The following is a 17,337-nucleotide window of genomic DNA, read 5'->3' as shown; positions in this document are numbered from 1 at the left end:
GGGGGGGGGGGGGGGGGATTAAAACAACTTCATTAGGAAAATAAAAATAAATAAATAGAATTAAAAAAATTGAAAAAAATAAAAAAAATTAGAAAAAAAAAAGGATTAATTTGTGGCATATTAAATATAAGCCTGGTTGTGTTGTGGCTAATAGAGTATATATATGTCTTGTGTTTATTTACTGTTGTAGTCATTCCCAGCTGAATATCAGGTCACCCCCGCCTCTCACAGCATCTTCCCTATCTGAATCGCTTCCACTGCCCTCTAGTCCTTCACTCTCACTTTCCTCATCCACAAATCTTTCATCCTCGCTCAAATTAATGGGGAAATTGTCGCTTTCTCGGTCCGAATCTCTCTCACTTCATGCGGCCATCATTGTAAACAATAGGGAACTTTGCGTATATGTTCAACTGACTACGTCACGCTACTTCCGGTAGGTGCAAGCCTTTTTTTTATCAGATACCAAAAGTTGCGATCTTTATCGTCGTTGTTCTATACTAAATCCTTTCAGCAAAAATATGGCAATATCGCGAAATGATCAAGTATGACACAGAATGGATCTGCTATCCCCGTTTGAATTAAAAAAAATCATTTCAGTAGGCCTTTAACTTGTTAACAAAAAGGTATTTTTCATAAATAAATCAATATAAATTAGGTAGATCACCTCCACTTGGTCCATTGAAAAGTAGCTGGCCTGCAGATCGCCTGATCCGCTACATCAGTCCCAAGACTGAGTTGCAACAGGTCTGCAACCTTAAGCAACGTTCATAATGACCTTAAAAGCCGTCCATGTTACATGCAAACATGCCAACTGCTCTCCACACCTTTGTGTGGTGAGCAAAGCGGCAGTGACATTCCCAGGAGCTTCTGCACAAAGATAAACATTGAACGGAGCAGCGATAGACCCAAAGAGTCCGTTTGCATGTTAAAAAGGGCCTAAAACTCACACGGAATGGTGAACGCTGTTCCTCACTTTCGTTTAGTTGGAGGAAAAAAGGTAAACAGAGATGTCAGCAGCATGTCAAAGCAGCAGTGTTGGCTTTTTTTTTATTTTTAAATGATTTTTAAATAGCATTCGCCGAGCATCCTGGAGAAAACATGCAGCTTGCGAAACAACAAGACCCTTTTGTGGAAGCAGAGGATGCCTGAGAAGTGCCAGAGACCGAGTCGGTGCCAACCTCACTGCGCGTTATTCAGGCGGCGCCAAGCAAGTTGTCCCCGAGCGCACGGCTCCACTAAGATAAGCACGGAGGCTCTCTCCCCAGCTGGGAGAGAAAACACGGCTTGTTCTATACGGCCATGGACACTTTGCAACACTTCAAAGTGGGAGTTGAGTTTTGGCCGTTTACAGAATTTCAGCGACCCTAAGAAGAAGCAACCACACATGAAGTAAGAAGAAGCAACCACACATGAAGTGTGCTCACGTTCCACTTGAAGTTTCTCAGTGTTGAGGGGCCGCAGTTTCAAGAGTCCAAGCACTCAGGGGCGGATATGGAAATGTGGATGTTAACAGTATGAAGGAACAGAAGCTCTAGAAGTGTTGTTAGGGATTGATGTTCCTTCTTTTGAATTATTTGCCTTCCTTCCTTTACACTTCCTTCATTTAGGATTGTAAGACAGAAAATTTAAACATAAAATAAACATTATGAAAGTATAACGTCCATTGTGTATTTTGTATAATGTCCATTGTGTATTTTACATAAATAATGTCCATTGTGTATTTCATATAAATAATGTACATTGTGTATTTTATATAAATAATGTCCATTGTGTATTTTACATGAATAATGTCCATTGTGTATTTTATATAAATAATGTCCATTGTGTATTTTACATAAATAATGTACATTGTGTATTTTATATAAATAATGTCCATTGTTTATTTTATATAAATAATGTACATTGTGTATTTTATATAAATAATGTACATTGTGTATTTTACATAAATAATGTACATTGTGTATTTTACATACATAATGTCCATTGTGTATTTTATATAAATAATGTCCATTGTGTATTTTCCATAATGTCCATTGTGTATTTCATATAATGTCCATTGTGTATTTTACATAATGTCCATTGTGTATTTTATATAAATAATGTCCATTGTGTATTTTACATAAATAATATCCATTGTGTATTTTACATAATGTCCATTGTGTATTTTATATAGATAATGTCCATTGTGTATTTTACATACATAATGTCCATTGTGTATTTTACATAATGTCCATTGTGTATTTTATATAAATAATGTCCATTGTGTATTTTATGTAAATAATGTCCATTGTGTATTTTACATAATGTCCATTGTGTATTTTATATAAAGTCCATTGTGTATTTTATATAAATAATGTCCATTGTGTATTTTACATAATGTCTATTGTGTATTTTATATAAATAATGTCCATTGTGTATTTTACATAATGTCTATTGTGTATTTTATATAAATAATATCTATTGTGTATTTTACATAATGTCCATTGTGTATTTTATATAAATAATATCCATTGTGTATTTTACATAAATGTCCATTGTGTATTTTACATAATGTCCATTGTGTATTTTACATAAATAATGTCTATTGTAGGGATGTCCGATAATGGCTTTTTGCCGATATTGTCCAACTCTTTAATTACAGATACCGATATCAACCGATATCAACCGATACAGATATATACAGTCGTGGAATTAACACATTATTATGCCTAATTTGGACAACCAGGTATGGTGAAGATAAGGTCCTTTTTTACAAATTTAATAAAATAAAATAAGATCAATAAATTAAAAACATTTTCTTGAATAAAAAAGAAAGTAAAACAATATAAAAACAGTTACAGTAATTAATGAAAATGAGTAAAATGAAGTGTTAAAGGTTAGTACTATTAGTGGAGCAGCATGTGTGCTTACGGACTGTATCCCTTGCAGACTGTATTGATATATATTGATATATAATGTAGGAAGCAGAATATTAATAACAGAAAGAAACAACCCTTTTGTATGAATGAGTGTAAATGGGGGAGGGAGGTTTTTTTGGGTTGGTGTACTAATTGTAAGTGTATCTTGTGTTTTTTATGTGGATTTAATAAAATAAAAAAAACACAACAAATAAAAAAAAAAAACGATACCGATAAAAAAAACAACTATACCGATATTTTCCGATATTACATTTTAAAGCATTTATCGGCCGATATTATCGGACATCTCTAGTCTATTGTGTATTTTACATAAATAATGTCCATTGTGTATTTTACATAATAAAATAGAAGGTTTAGTGTTAATATATATGTTTACGCATATAGAAAGTAAACATCTACAGTACATCAAACATTGCACACAATGTCCATTTTCTACCGCTTGTCCCTCATCACAATTAAACCTAAGGTGTAGCATTAAATGTAGCGCTACATGAATGAATGAGTCCAGGGGCCGTACTTATCAAGCTTCTTAGAGTGCCATTTTACACTTAAGTCCTGAGAATTTGCGAAATTTAGTCCTACTCTCAAACTTAAGAATAAAAGCTTTTTATCAACATTCTTAAGTCTAAGAATCACTCCTACTCTCTACGATATTTAAGAGACCTTCAGAGGTGTCTTAAGTGGTTAGGAGTTGCCAGCAGGGGGTGGCACTGAGGCGAGAGAGAAGTGCGCGAACGTTCAGGGAACGGAACAATGTTGTTGTTTTTTGATGACGAGCAGCTGATCAAACGGTATCGTTTAGACAGAGTGGATATTATTTTTGTCACAGATTTAATACTTTTCGATTCCTTGTTGATTTCTGCATGTGTCTGCAGTGGGCTAGTATATATAGAGCCACCCACACCAGTTTCAAATTAGTTGCCTAATTAATGAATTGGAAAGAAAATGTTATGACAGTAGCGTATGTGTGTGGCCGTGAGGTGAGTGACGTCAGTGAGTGTGTGGGCGAGAGAAGAGAGGGAGCGGTAGCGTGAGTGCCGGCGGGGACTGGTTTGTTTTGTATTATTTTGTAGTTTATTGTCAAAATATACACTCCCATTGTCCACTTAAATATTTCCAAGATATTTCTTTATTCTTAGACAACGGATTCCCTTCCGTGATATTATTTTTGTCACAGATTTAATACTTTTCGATTCCTTGTTGATTTCTGCATGTGTCTGCAGTGGGCTAGACAACGGATTCCCTTCCGTGATTGGTCATTTCTACGGACACAGAAATGACGTCACCTAAAATTCCGTTTACGGCACATAGTAATGTCGTAATTCCGCTCTGAGTGTGACACTTAAGATTCAGTCCTACACGTCGCTGAAAGTGTGAGTAAGACGCTTGATAACTAACTTTTAAGTGCAGCTTTCAGCGAAGAATTTATTTACTCTTAAGTCAACTCTTAGCAGACTTCTTAGGAGTAATTCTAAGAAGCTTGATAAGTACGGCCCCTGATCGCCAGAGTTACTCTCGGACGAACACGACCACAAAAGACATCAAAGTCAGCAATTGAAAAACAAAACAAAGTAAATATCTTTACGCAGGATATCTACTCATAATGATTTGACCCGTGTGGATTTCTACCATTCTTGCTTCTTGTTCGGAACACTGCACACAGGAAGCAACAAACTGAGCATTCATACTTTGGTAATCCAGTCGTCGTTAAAAGTCAGGGGCCGTACTTATCAAGCTTCTTAGAATGACTCCTAAGAAGTCTGCTAAGAGTTGACTTAAGAGTAAATAAATTCTTCGCTGAAAGCTGCACTTGCAGAAATCAACAAGGAATCGAAAAGTATTAAATCTGTGACAAAAATAATATCCGCTCTGTCTAAACGATACCGTTTGATCAGCTGCTCGTCATCAAAAAAAAAAAAAACATTGTTCCGTTCCCTGAACGTTGGCGCACGTCTCTCTCGCCTCAGTGCCATCCCCTGCTGGCAACTCCTAACCACTTAAGACACCTCTGAAGGTCTCTTAAATATCGTGGAGAGTAGGAGTGATTCTTAGACTTAAGAACGTTGATAAAAAGCTTTTATTCTTAAGTTTGAGAGTAGGACTAAATTTCGCAAATTCTCAGGACTTAAGTGTAAAATGGCACTCTAAGAAGCTTGATAAGTACGGCCCTAGATTTCCGCGATTTAATTACATTTTTTTTCCCGGTTGGTTCTACACACGCCCACTGCCGCTTCACTGTGACACATTCCTCACTGTTGCCCCCTGTGGGCTGGCGGGAGTACATAACAACCCCAGTGTGAATGCTTCCATCAAGACTATTTGGAATAAATGAAAATCTCCGGATGTGGCTCGCGGGCCCTCGGTCTAGGATGTGTGGGCACCCGAGTCTAACTGGAAGTTGTTGAAGGTAAACAACATTCCCTGCGGCCTTCAGCGGGCCAAACCCTGTCCCTCTACCTTCTAAAGGGGACGGAGGGAAACTTTAAATATACAACTTGAACTGGAAAGTTTGAGTCTGTGACTGAAAGTTCCTGCGTGAGAGAGAAGCTGGTAGAGGTTTTCTACATTGAAAAGACTTCCTTGTGGTCTACATAACATGTAATGGTGGTTCTTTGCTCAAACTTGTTTTGGTTCAAAGATCATCTTCAAGTTGCTTTCAGGATGTGCCATTTAGTGGGTGGTCTTGTTTAAATGCCCAAGACAGAGTCCCATTCTAGACTGTTACTTCTAGACCTCCACCCCAGATCACACCTCACTCCTACCCACTTCTCCAAAGTGGGCTGGCTCAAGGTGGAGGACAGAGTTAAACAACTTGCACTGAGCCTAGTCTATAAAATCCGCTACACCTCCCTGATACCGAAGTACATGTCAAACTACTTCCTTAACGTAAATGACCGCCATAACCACAACACCAGGGGGAGCTCCACTAACCACGTTAAACCCAGATTCCGAACTAACAAAGGTCTTAACTCATTCTCTTTCTATGCCAAGAGAGACAAAACTCAAACAGAATTTGAAAATCCAAGAAAATATTTGAAAGACTTGGTCTTCACTTGTTTAAATAAATTCATTAATTTTTTTACTTTGCTTTTTATAACTTTCAGAAAGACAATTTTAGAGAAAAAATACAACCTTAAAAATGATTTTAGGATTTTTAAACACATATACCTTTTTTACCTTTTAAATTCCTTCCTCTTCTTTCCCGACAATTTAAATCAATGTTCAAGTAAATAATAAATACATTTTAATTTAATTCTTCATTTTAGCTTCTGTTTTTTTGACGAAGAATATTTGTGAAATATTTCTTCAAACTTATTATGATTAAAATTCAAAAAAATTATTCTGGCAAATCTAGAAAATCTGTAGAATCAAATTTAAATCTTATTTCAAATTCTTTTGAATTTCTTTAAAAAAATTTGTTCTGGAAAATCTAGAAGAAATAATGATTTGTCTTTGTTAGAAATATAGCTTGGTCCAATTTGTTATATATTCTAACAAAGTGTAGATTGGATTTTAACCTATTTAAAACATGTCATCAAAATTCTAAAATTAATCTTAATCAGGAAAAATTACTAATGATGTTCCATAAATTATTTTTTGAATTTTTTCAAAAAGATTCAAATTAGCTAGTTTTTCTCTTCTTTTTTTCGGTTGAACTTTGAATTTTAAAGAGTCGAAATTGAATATAAACTATGTTTCAAAATTTCATTGTCATTTTTTTCGTGTTTTCTCCTCTTTTAAACCCTTCAATTAAGTGTAAATATCATTAATTATTAATAATAACATAGAGTTAAAGGTAAATTGAGCAAATTGGCTATTTCTGGCAATTTATTTAAGTGTGTATCAAACTGGTAGCCCTTCGCATTAATCACTACCCAAGAAGTAGCTCTTGCTTTCAAAAAGGTTGGTGACCCCTGGTATATATGATAGTATATATCTGTATCATGACTCAATTTAAGTGGACCCCGACTTAAACAAGTTGAAAAACGTATTCGGGTGTTACCATTTAGTGGTCAATTGTACGGAATATGTACTTCACTGTGCAACCTACTAATAAAAGTCTCAATCGATCAATCAAATTCGACTGTGTCTCAACCCCGACAACCACGTTCTAGTTTATAGCGCTTCAATACATAGAGGTCTAAGTTCAAACTATTTTTTTCCCCCCGAAAATGGCAACAGTGGAGGACTTTGGCATGCATGTGCACGTACGAGCCAGTCTGCCCCACAAGAGGATAGAGAAAAATAAAGAGCTGGACACTGGCCAAGAGTTGGTGGGCGGCCGAGGGTCTCTTGGTTGCTTTGTTGGGTCTGCTCCTGTCTCTGGCCATGGTCACCCCCCCCCCACCCCAGCAGACGATGACGCAGAGGCCACCACACCACAGTGGATATGTCTTTTTTGTTGTTGTTTTACTTTTGTGGCTGTGTGTAGACGTGTTTGGTTGCATCAGCTCTGCTCTTTTAATGTCCTTTGTTGTTCCCCTCTTACACACATGTTTATGTGTGTTATGGCTATTAGGTTTTTTCCCCTTGTCCTCAGTCTGCACCCCCTCTCCAGGGGCCCAGGCTTAGACTGATATTTTTTTTTCTCACCCCACCCCCTTACTAGCTTTTACCTGTTTACCACCATTTTTTTGTAAGGGGGGCGTCAGCAATCCTGTTCTGTCTCCCTGTAATGTTCGATCCTGTTCTGTCTCCCTGTAATGTTCGATCCTGTTCTGTCTCCCTGTAATGTCTGTCTGCTCTCAAATTGGATTGTGCTGAAAATCTTCATATCCCCTCGGGGATTAATAAAGTATTTCTGATTCTGATAAACAGGAAATACTGACAAAACAAGCGGTAAGCTTAACTGGTAGCTCAGCTACAGCTCATTTTATGACCTATTCCGTGTTATATGTTGCACGATTGCACCAAGAAAAATTCCTAGTTTGTGAACCCGTTCTCAAACAATGGCAATAAAAACTATTCTGATTCTAAACAAGAGCACCACAGGAAGGGATTTAAAACACAAGAAAATAAACATCATGACACAATACAATCTTATTAAAGGCCTACTGAAAGCCACTACTAGCGACCACGCAGTCTGATAGTTTATATATCAATGATGAAATCTTAACATTGCAACACATGCCAATACGGCCGGGTTAACTTATAAAGTGACATTTTAAATCTCCCGGGAAATATCCGGCTGAAACGTCGCGGTATGATGACGTATGCGCGTGACGAAGTCAGCGTAACAGAAGTTATGGTACCCCGTAGAATCCTATACAAAAAGCTCTGTTTTCATTTCATAATTCCACAGTATTCTGGACATCTTTTGCAATTTTTTTAATGAACAATGAAGGCTGCAAAGAAGACAGTTGTAGGTGGGATCGGTGTATTAGCAGCGGACTACAGTAACACAACCAGGAGGACTTTGTTGGAGCGCTAGCCGCGCTAGCCGCGCTAGCCGCCGACCTCACCTTGACTTCCTACGTCTCCGGGCCGCCAAACGCATCGGGTGAAGTCCTTCATCCTTCTGCCGATCGCTGGAACGCAGGTGAGCACGGGTGTTGATGAGCAAATGAGGGCTGGCTGGCGTAGGTGGAGAGCTAATGTTTTTAGCATAGCTCTGTGCAGTCCGGTTGCTAAGTTAGCTTCAATGGCGTCGTTAGCACAGCATTGTTAACCTTCGCCAGCCTGGAAAGCATTAACCGTGTATTTACATGTCCACGGTTTAATAGTATTGTTGATTTTCTATCTATACTTCCAGTCAGGGGTTTATTTCTTTTGTTTCTATATGCAGTTAAAGCAAGATGCTATCACGTTAGCTCGTAGCTAAAGCATTTCGACGATGTATTGTCGTGGAGATAAAAGTCACTGTGAATGTCCATTTCGCGTTCTCGACTCTCATTTTCAAGAGGATATAGTATCCCAGGTGGTTTAAAATACAAATCCGTGATCCACAATAAAAAAAGGAGAGTGTGGAATCCAATGAGCCAGCTTGTACCTAAGTTACGGTCAGAGCGAAAAAAGATACACCCTGCACTGCCTCTCAAGTCCTTCACTCTCACGTTCCTCATCCACGAATCTTTCATCCTCGCTCAAATTAATGGGGTAATCGTCGCTTTCTCGGTCCGAATCTCTCTCGCTCCATTGTAAACAACGGGGAATTGTGAGGTATACTAGCTCCTGTGACGTCACGCTACTTCCGCTACAGGCGAGGCTTTTTTTTTTATCAGCGAGCAAAAGTTGTGAACTTTATCGTCGATTTTCTCTACTAAATCCTTTCAGCAAAAATATGGCAATATCGCGAAATGATCAAGTATGACACATTTATATGCGTTTTCGAAAGCTGGTTTCAAGCCAATTCATGCAACTATTTGGGTTTTTTTCTCGTGCATGTTAACATACCGACTGATAACTGGTCCGTTTTCGTCACCTTCTCATGAAAGAGCCTCTTTAGTACATGCAGCTGTCCCAAAGCGTCCACGAGAATTTATGGTTTCAGCAAACAAGCCAGGTTTTTGGGGCGTGATGTAGAGCGTTGCGATACAAAAGGAAGCGCACACGTATAAAACTGTGAGATACCAAGAGTTAGATGTCAAATCCATCGACGCAGCTTCAATTATTTTGGCACGGTATGACGATCCCCTCTCTCTGGGCTGATGTACAATCGGAGAGGCCAACGGATTCCTCTGCAAATATTTCGTCCGCGCTAAAAAGCTGCGTCGGGTGACGACAGCTCGGTGGAAGCGGTGAACAACATTTGAGCATTTTGGAAGGAATGACACAAAAGGATCAACATCAAACTAAAGCTGCTAATCCATTTTCCAGAGATGCCTAATTTCCTCCGTGAGCCTCCGGGTGCTGCTGCTCCACACATCATTTGGTGGACGTCGGGGTTGCGGTCGCCCAAAAAAACCGTGCTGATTTGGAAGTATGTTTGGAGAGCTTCTCCACAGCGCAGAAAAGCTCACTGAAATACTGCTGCAATAACACGAGTACATTTACCCCCAGTCATAAATTAGACACGGAGCCTCAAATCAATAGTCAATAAAACACCGATGGTGTTGTTTTTTTTAACAAATTCTCACCACGGGGGTGTCCGTGAGTCATCCAAGCGCATTATTGCAGCGCACGCGTGTGATTGACCTGCTCTCAAACTGTAATGTTTCCTCGGGGTCGGGAAGGTACGTTTCGCAGCGCTCCAGACTGAAGCCAGACTGAACAATGAGGCGGTCTGTGGTGGCTTTCCGTGTTTGGAATGAACAAGGAACGCAACTCTGGCTGCAGTTAAGCCATTTAAAAGTTGAAAAGTACATCAATGCGGCATTTTTGTAATCCTTTCCTGGGTACAGTAAGAAGTATATGTAGAGATACATTTCATACATTTGCACACTCTGGCCCAGGGCCACAGATCACGCACTGTGTTGGGCCCTGCAACCTGGAGGTTTTGTCAATTCATAAACCGAATTTTGCAATTCCGGCAGGATTTGCGTGTGAATGCCCAATGTGCGCCATCCGCCGATACACTACCGTTCAAAAGTTTGGGGTCACCCAAACAATTTTGGGTGACCCGGAAGTTACAAGCAGTTTTGTCTGAGTTTTCCTCCGAGAAGCAGTTTTGTCTCTGTTTTATTCAAAAACTGCGCTAGAACGCAATTTTGAGTTTTGGGGTTCGGTTTTTTTTCAGATCGCAATTTCCACCAGTCCCAATGTGTGTGAGAATTTTGGTGAGTTTTGAAGTATTTTAAGGGGGTCAAATTACAGCTCAAAGAGGCAAAAATGAGTGTTTTTAGTACATTTTTGTCTTAAATGGGAAATTGCCAACTTCCTGTTGGTTTTTGCCCAAGAATGTGACCTACACAGAGGTTTTTGTTTCATGTCTCTACGACCTTCCTAGTGGGAGTTAGAGGCAGTTTTCTTCCTAGGGGGCGCTAGAGCGCAATTTTGAGTTTTGGAGTTAGGTTTTTTTACTAAAGTGGTTGGGGCACGTTTTTCTATGTGTGTGTCAAATTTGGTGAGTTTTGAAGCATGTTAAGGGGGGCAAAGTAGTCCGCAAAGCTGCGGAATAATAATTTTATTATTCTTTATTATTATTATTCCGCAGCTTTGCGGACTACTTTGCCCCCCTTAACATGCTTCAAAACTCACCAAATTTTTCGCACACAGAAAAAAACGCGAACCCCAAAAATCACAATTGCTCTCTAGCGCCCCCTAGGAAGAAAACTGCCTGTAACTCCCAGTAGGAATGTCGTAGAGACATGAAACAAAAAGCTGTATGTAGGTCTTGCTTAGACCTACTTTTGTACTGGTTACAGGGCGGACCCTAAAAAACCAAACCCCAAAAATCACAATTGCTCTCTAGCGTCCCCTAGGAAGAAAACTGCCTGTAACTCCCAGTAGGAATGTCGTAAAGACATGAAACAAAAAGCTGTATGTAGGTCTTGCTTGGACCTACTTTTGTACTGGTTACAGGGCGGACCCTAAAAAACCAAACCCCAAAAATCACAATTGCTCTCTAGCGCCCCCTAGGAAGAAAACTGCCTGTAACTCCCAGTAGGAAGGTCGTAGAGACATGAAACAAAAAGCTGTATGTAGGTCTTGCTTAGACCTACTTTTCATTAATTAAGTTCTTCGGGCAAAAATTAACATGAAGTTGGCAATTCCCCGTTCAAGACAAAAAAATTCCAAAAAACACTCATTTTTGATTTTTGAGCTGTAATTTGACCCCCTTAAAATACTTCAAAACTCACCAAACTTCTCACACACATCGGGAATGGTGGAAATTGTGATCTAAAAAAAAAACCGAACCCCAAAACTCAAAATTGTGCTCTCCATAATTTTTGAAAAAAACAGAAAAAACTGCTCCTCAGAGGAAAACTCAGACAAAACTGCTTGCCAAATTTTTTACACACATACAAACTCGGGTAAAGCACACTTTAGTAAAAAAACCAAACCCCAAAAATCCCACTAGGAAGGTCGTAGAGACATGAAACAAAAACCTGTATGTAGGTCTTACTTAGACCTACAATTCATAATGACACATCCTCGGGCAAAAACCAACAGGAAGTTGGCAATTTCCCATTTTAGACAAAAATGGGAAATTTTACGTCCTTGACCTCTAATTTGACCCCCTTAAAAGACTTCAAAACTCACCAAAATTCTCACACACATCGGGACTGGTGGAACTTGTGATCTAAAAAAAAAAAACCGAACCCCAAAACTCAAAATTGTGCTCTACATAATTTTTGAAAAAAACAGAAAAAACTGCTCCTCAGAGGAAAACTCAGACAAAACTGCTTGCAACTTCCGGTAGGAACGTCTTAGACATGAAACAAATACCTCTACGTAGGTCTCACTTAGACCTACATTTCATACATTGACACCCTTGAGCAAAAATCAACAGGAAGTTTGCTATTCCTCCTTCAAAACAAAATTTTTGTTACAACCGGTCACCAAACATCAAACGTTATCTCCTCTGAGCGCGTTTGTCGTTTCGGCTTCAAACTGCTACAGGAGAGAGATTGAACCCTTCTGATTAAACTGTTTTTGCAGAATGTGTGGCGGGCCGGTAAGCAATTAGCTGCGGGCCGCACTTTGGGCACCCCTGATGTAGATGAACCGGGGTGGCTCTGCTCAAGCCCAGACACACAGTTGTGCGTCGTGTTGTAGTTTCAATGAAACTAAACAATTCCAATCTGAAAAACATCTGCAGTTTGGGTACAAGCCCAAGACAATTAAGCAAGGCAAATATTTGATGAGCCTGGGAAAACAGAGCTGGCGGCAGTTTAGAATGTACACAGCAGAGTAAAAACATGTTTTGTGTCAAAATCCCAGGATATTTTACACAATATTAGAATTTGATTTGAACTCTCGATGTGAATTATTCAAAACAAGGGCTTGAATGTAAATACAGTAAGTTATTTCATCTAAAACTTTGAATGTTGAATGGAATAAACACGCGGGGCCTTAACAGGCAGTGTGTTCCCATAAGGAAGTGCAGACGTGAGGGATGCACAGCCCAGAGAATTTGCTTACAATTGTTATTTTAACCATGATTACGCAGCAGAATTTTTATTTTTTAATGAAATGTTAAAATGTTCATGGTCGCACCCTGAAAGTGAGCAAATCTACATTCCGTGCTATTCATTTAACTTATGTTCATTCAATGTCATCGCACTTTGAAATTTGCTGACTTTTTTTTAAAGCATAGCCTACATCAGGGGTCACCAACCTTTTTGAAAGCAAGAGCTACTTCTTGGGTAGTGATTAATGCGAAGGGCTACCAGTTTGATACACACTTAAATAAATTGCCAGAAATAGCCAATTTACTCAATTTACCTTTAACTTTATGTTATTATTAATAATTAATGATAATTACACTTAATTGAACGGTTTAAAAGAGGAGAAAACACACAAAAAAAAGACAATTACATTTTGAAACATAGTTTATCTTCAATTTCGACTCTTTAAAATTCAAAATTCAACCGAAAAAAAGAAGAGAAAAACTAGCTAATTCGAATCTTTTTGAAAAAATAAAAAAAATAATTTATGTAACACCATTAGTAATTTTTCCTGACTAAGATTAATTTTAGAATTTTGATGACATGTTTTAAATAGGTTAAAATCCAATCTGCACTTTGTTAGAATATATAACAAATTGGACCAAGCTATATTTCTAACAAAGACAAATCATTATTTCTTCTAGATTTTCCAGAACAATTTTTTTTTTAAAGAAATTCAAAAGACTTTGAAATAAGATTTAAATTTGATTCTACAGATTTTCTAGATTTGCCAGAATAATTTTTTTGAATTTTAATCATAATAAGTTTGAAGAAATATTTCACAAATATTCTTCGTCGAAAAAACAGAAGCTAAAATGAAGAATTAAATTAAAATGTATTTATTATTCTTTACAATAAAAAATAAATTTACTTGAATATTGATTTAAATTGTCAGGAAAGAAGAGGAAGGAATTTAAAAGGTAAAAAGGTATATGTGTTTAAAAATCCTAAAATCATTTTTAAGGTTGTATTTTTTTCTCTAAAATTGTCTTTCTGAAAGTTATAAGAAGCAAAGTAAAAAAATAATGAATTTATTTAAACAAGTGAAGACCAAGTCTTTAAAATATTTTCTTGGATTTTCAAATTCTATTTGAGTTTTGTCTCTCTTAGAATTAAAAATGTCGGGCAAAGCGAGACCAGCTTGCTAGTAAATAAATACAATTTAAAAAATAGAGGCAGCTCACTGGTAAGTGCTGCTATTTGAGCTATTTTTAGAACAGGCCAGCGGGCTACTCATCTGGTCCTTACGGGCTACCTGGTGCCCACGGGCACCGCGTTGGTGACCCCTGGCCTACGTGTTGTTGGCCTAAATCAGGGGTGTGCAAACTTTTTCCACTGATGGCCACACACTGAAAAATCAAAGCAAGCGGGGGCCATTTTGATTTTTTTCATTTTAAAAACCAATACAATATATGTATAAAAACAATACATTTTGGCCTCCACTCAGGCTTGATCCCGGGGACACCAAAGGGTTTTGGTCAAAAAAATATTAAAAATGTGTCATTATTCAGTATTATTATTATTATTATTATTGTTATTATTATTATTATTCAAGGCTTAAATCTCTAGATCAGGGGTCACCAACGTGGTGCCCGCGGGCACCAGGTAGCCCGTAAGGACCAGATGAGTAGCCCGCTGGCCTGTTCTAAAAATAGCTCAAATAGCAGCACTTACCAGTGAGCTGCCTCTATTTTTTAAATGTTATTTATTTACTAGCAAGCTGGTCTCACTTTGCCCGACATTTTTAATTCTAAGAGAGACAAAACTCAAATAGAATTTGAAAATCCAAGAAAATATTTGAAAGACTTGGTCTTCACTAACTGACAAAGAAACAGATAACAGATTTGGTGTCCAGTTCAAAGTGTGACATGATTTATTTAAAAATTTGAGAGTTGACTTTTGTATTTTACATGAGTTATTATTTGTACAAACATGGTGCAAAGTAATTCATGATCTGTTAAAAAATGTTAGTGGCTAGCTAGTTAAAATGGGATATTGTGATTTCACAAGACTGTCTTAGAAGTGATCATTTGAAAATGTTCAATTTGAAAAATGTGCAGTAACGGAAAATATACAAATAAAGTGTTGCATATTGATATTTATCTGTTTCTATATATATTTATTGTGAGAAATCATTAAGGTGATCAGTGTTTCCACAAAGATAAATATCATTAATTATTAATAATAACATAGAGTTAAAGGTAAATTGAGCAAATTGGCTATTTCTGGCAATTTATTGAAGTGTGTATCAAACTGGATGCCCTTCGCATTAATCACTACCCAAGAAGTAGCTCTTGCTTTCAAAAAGGTTGCTGACCCCTGGCCTAAATGGAACATTCAAGAATAAAAAATGCCAACATTACCATATTTTTCGGACTATAAGGCCAACTTAAAGGCCTACTGAAATGCGATTTTCTTATTTAAACGGTATCAATGGCGTTAATCAACGTTAATCAATTCATGGTAAATCAAACGGTCTAAAAATGCATTTTTCCATCGACAACATGACATCATCGCGCCAAGTGCGTGCTCTTTCAGTCAATTAGTGCGCATATGTACAGCCCGGCCCCCCCCCCCCCGACATTTTTTTAATTGTAATTTTGAGGAATTTATCTGAATGTGCATGAACTATTGCTTTTCAAAATTGTTTGAAATGTTAAATGTTTAAATATTAACTGTCAGTTTACTGTACTGTGCCAACTGTACTACTATATGAGCACGTATGTTCTATTGTTTCATTGAAAATAAAACCGCAAAGTCTATTTGGCTGTCATCTGTTTTAATTATGACACACAATTGTGTCAAAGTCATGATTTATTTATTTCATGCTTGAAATAAGAAATGATTACTTGAAAAAAGTAGTTTTATACTTGTGAGTAGAGATGTCCGATAATACCGGACTGCCGATATTATCGGCCGATAAATGCTTTAAAATGTAATATCGGAAATTATCAGTATTGGTTTCAAAAAGTACATTTTATGACTTTTTAAAAGGCGGCTGTGTACACGGACGTAGGGAGAAGTACAGAGCGCCAATAAACCTTGAAGGCACTGCCTTTGCGTGCCGGCCCAGTCACATAATATCTACAGCTTTTCACACACACAAGTGAATGCAAGGCATTCTTGGTCAACAGCCATACAGGTCACACTGAGGGTGACCGTATAAACAACTATAACACTGTTACAAATATGCCACACTGTGAACCCACACAAAACAAGAATGACAAACACATTTCGGGAGAACATCCGCACCGTAACACAACATAAACACAACAAATACCCAGAAACCCTTGAAGCACTAACTCTTCCGGGACGCTACAATATGCTACCCCAGAAATAACTTTGTGACTTCAATAATAAATATGGCAGTGCCATGTTGGCATTTTTTTTCCAAAACTTGAGTTGATTTATTTTGGAAAACCTTGTTCAATGCAGTGTTTTTCAACCTTTTTTGAGCCAAGGCACAATTTTTGCATTGACAAAAATGCGGAGGCACACCACCAGCAGAAATTATTTAAAAAACGCAACTCAGTTGACAGTAAAAAGTCGTTGTTGGATATGACTTTAAATCATAACCAAGCATGCATCACTATAGCTCTTATCTCAAAGTAGGTGTACTGTCACCACCTGTCACATCACACCCTGACTTATTTGGACTTTTTTGCTGTTTTCCTGTGTGTAGTGTTTTACTTCTTGTCTTGCCCTCCTATTTTGGTGGCTTTTTCTCTTTTTTTGGTATTTTCCTGTAGCAGTTTCATGTCTTCCTTTGAGCGATATTTCCCGCATCTACTTTGTTTTTAGCAATCAAGAATATTTCAGTTGTTTTTATCCTTCTTTGTGGGGACATTGTAGATTGTCATGTCATGTTCGGATGTACATTGTGGACGCCGTCCCTGCTTCGCAGTAAGTCTTTGCTGTCGTCCAGCATTCTGTTTTTGTTTACTTTATAGCTAGTTCAGTTTTAGTTTCATTCTGCATAGCCTTCCCTAAGCTTCAATGCCTTTTCTTAGAGGCACTCACCCTTTGTTTATTTTTGGTTTAAGCATTAGACACCTTTTTACCTGCACCCTGCCTTCCGCTGTTTGCAAGGTCTACAAAGCAATTAGCTACCGGCTGCCACCTACTGGTATGGAAGAGTATTACACGGTTACTCTGCCGAGCTCAACAACAACACATAATTTGCAGTCTATAATTACTGGTTTGCAAAAAAATATTTTTAACCCAAATAGGTGAAATTACATAATCTCCCATGGCATACCAGACCGTATCTCACAGCGTGCCGATGCATCCAGCGGGGCATCACAACAAAATGAGGCATAATAATGTGTTAATTCCACGACTGTATATATCGGTATCGGTTGATATCGGTA

General features: G+C 37.8%; 1 protein-coding gene across 1 annotated transcript in view; it reads right to left on the bottom strand.

Moving 5' to 3' along the window:
- Positions 1 to 1,271: 1,271 nt before the first annotated feature.
- The window catches only part of LOC133630512 (outer dynein arm-docking complex subunit 2-like), a 140,647-nt gene continuing 124,581 nt past the window's right edge, over positions 1,272 to 17,337 (bottom strand). Inside the window, exon 21 of the mRNA XM_062022125.1 lies at positions 1,272 to 1,364. Coding sequence (XP_061878109.1) covers positions 1,356 to 1,364 — 9 coding nt within the window. The 3' untranslated portion in view covers positions 1,272 to 1,355. The remainder of the gene's footprint in view (positions 1,365 to 17,337) is intronic.

The sequence above is a fragment of the Entelurus aequoreus genome, linkage group LG15 (assembly GCF_033978785.1).
Source record: "Entelurus aequoreus isolate RoL-2023_Sb linkage group LG15, RoL_Eaeq_v1.1, whole genome shotgun sequence".
Taxonomy (NCBI): domain Eukaryota; kingdom Metazoa; phylum Chordata; class Actinopteri; order Syngnathiformes; family Syngnathidae; genus Entelurus; species Entelurus aequoreus.
Note: the sequence above shows the minus strand (reverse complement) of the source record. Positions and strands in the feature narration are given on the sequence as shown.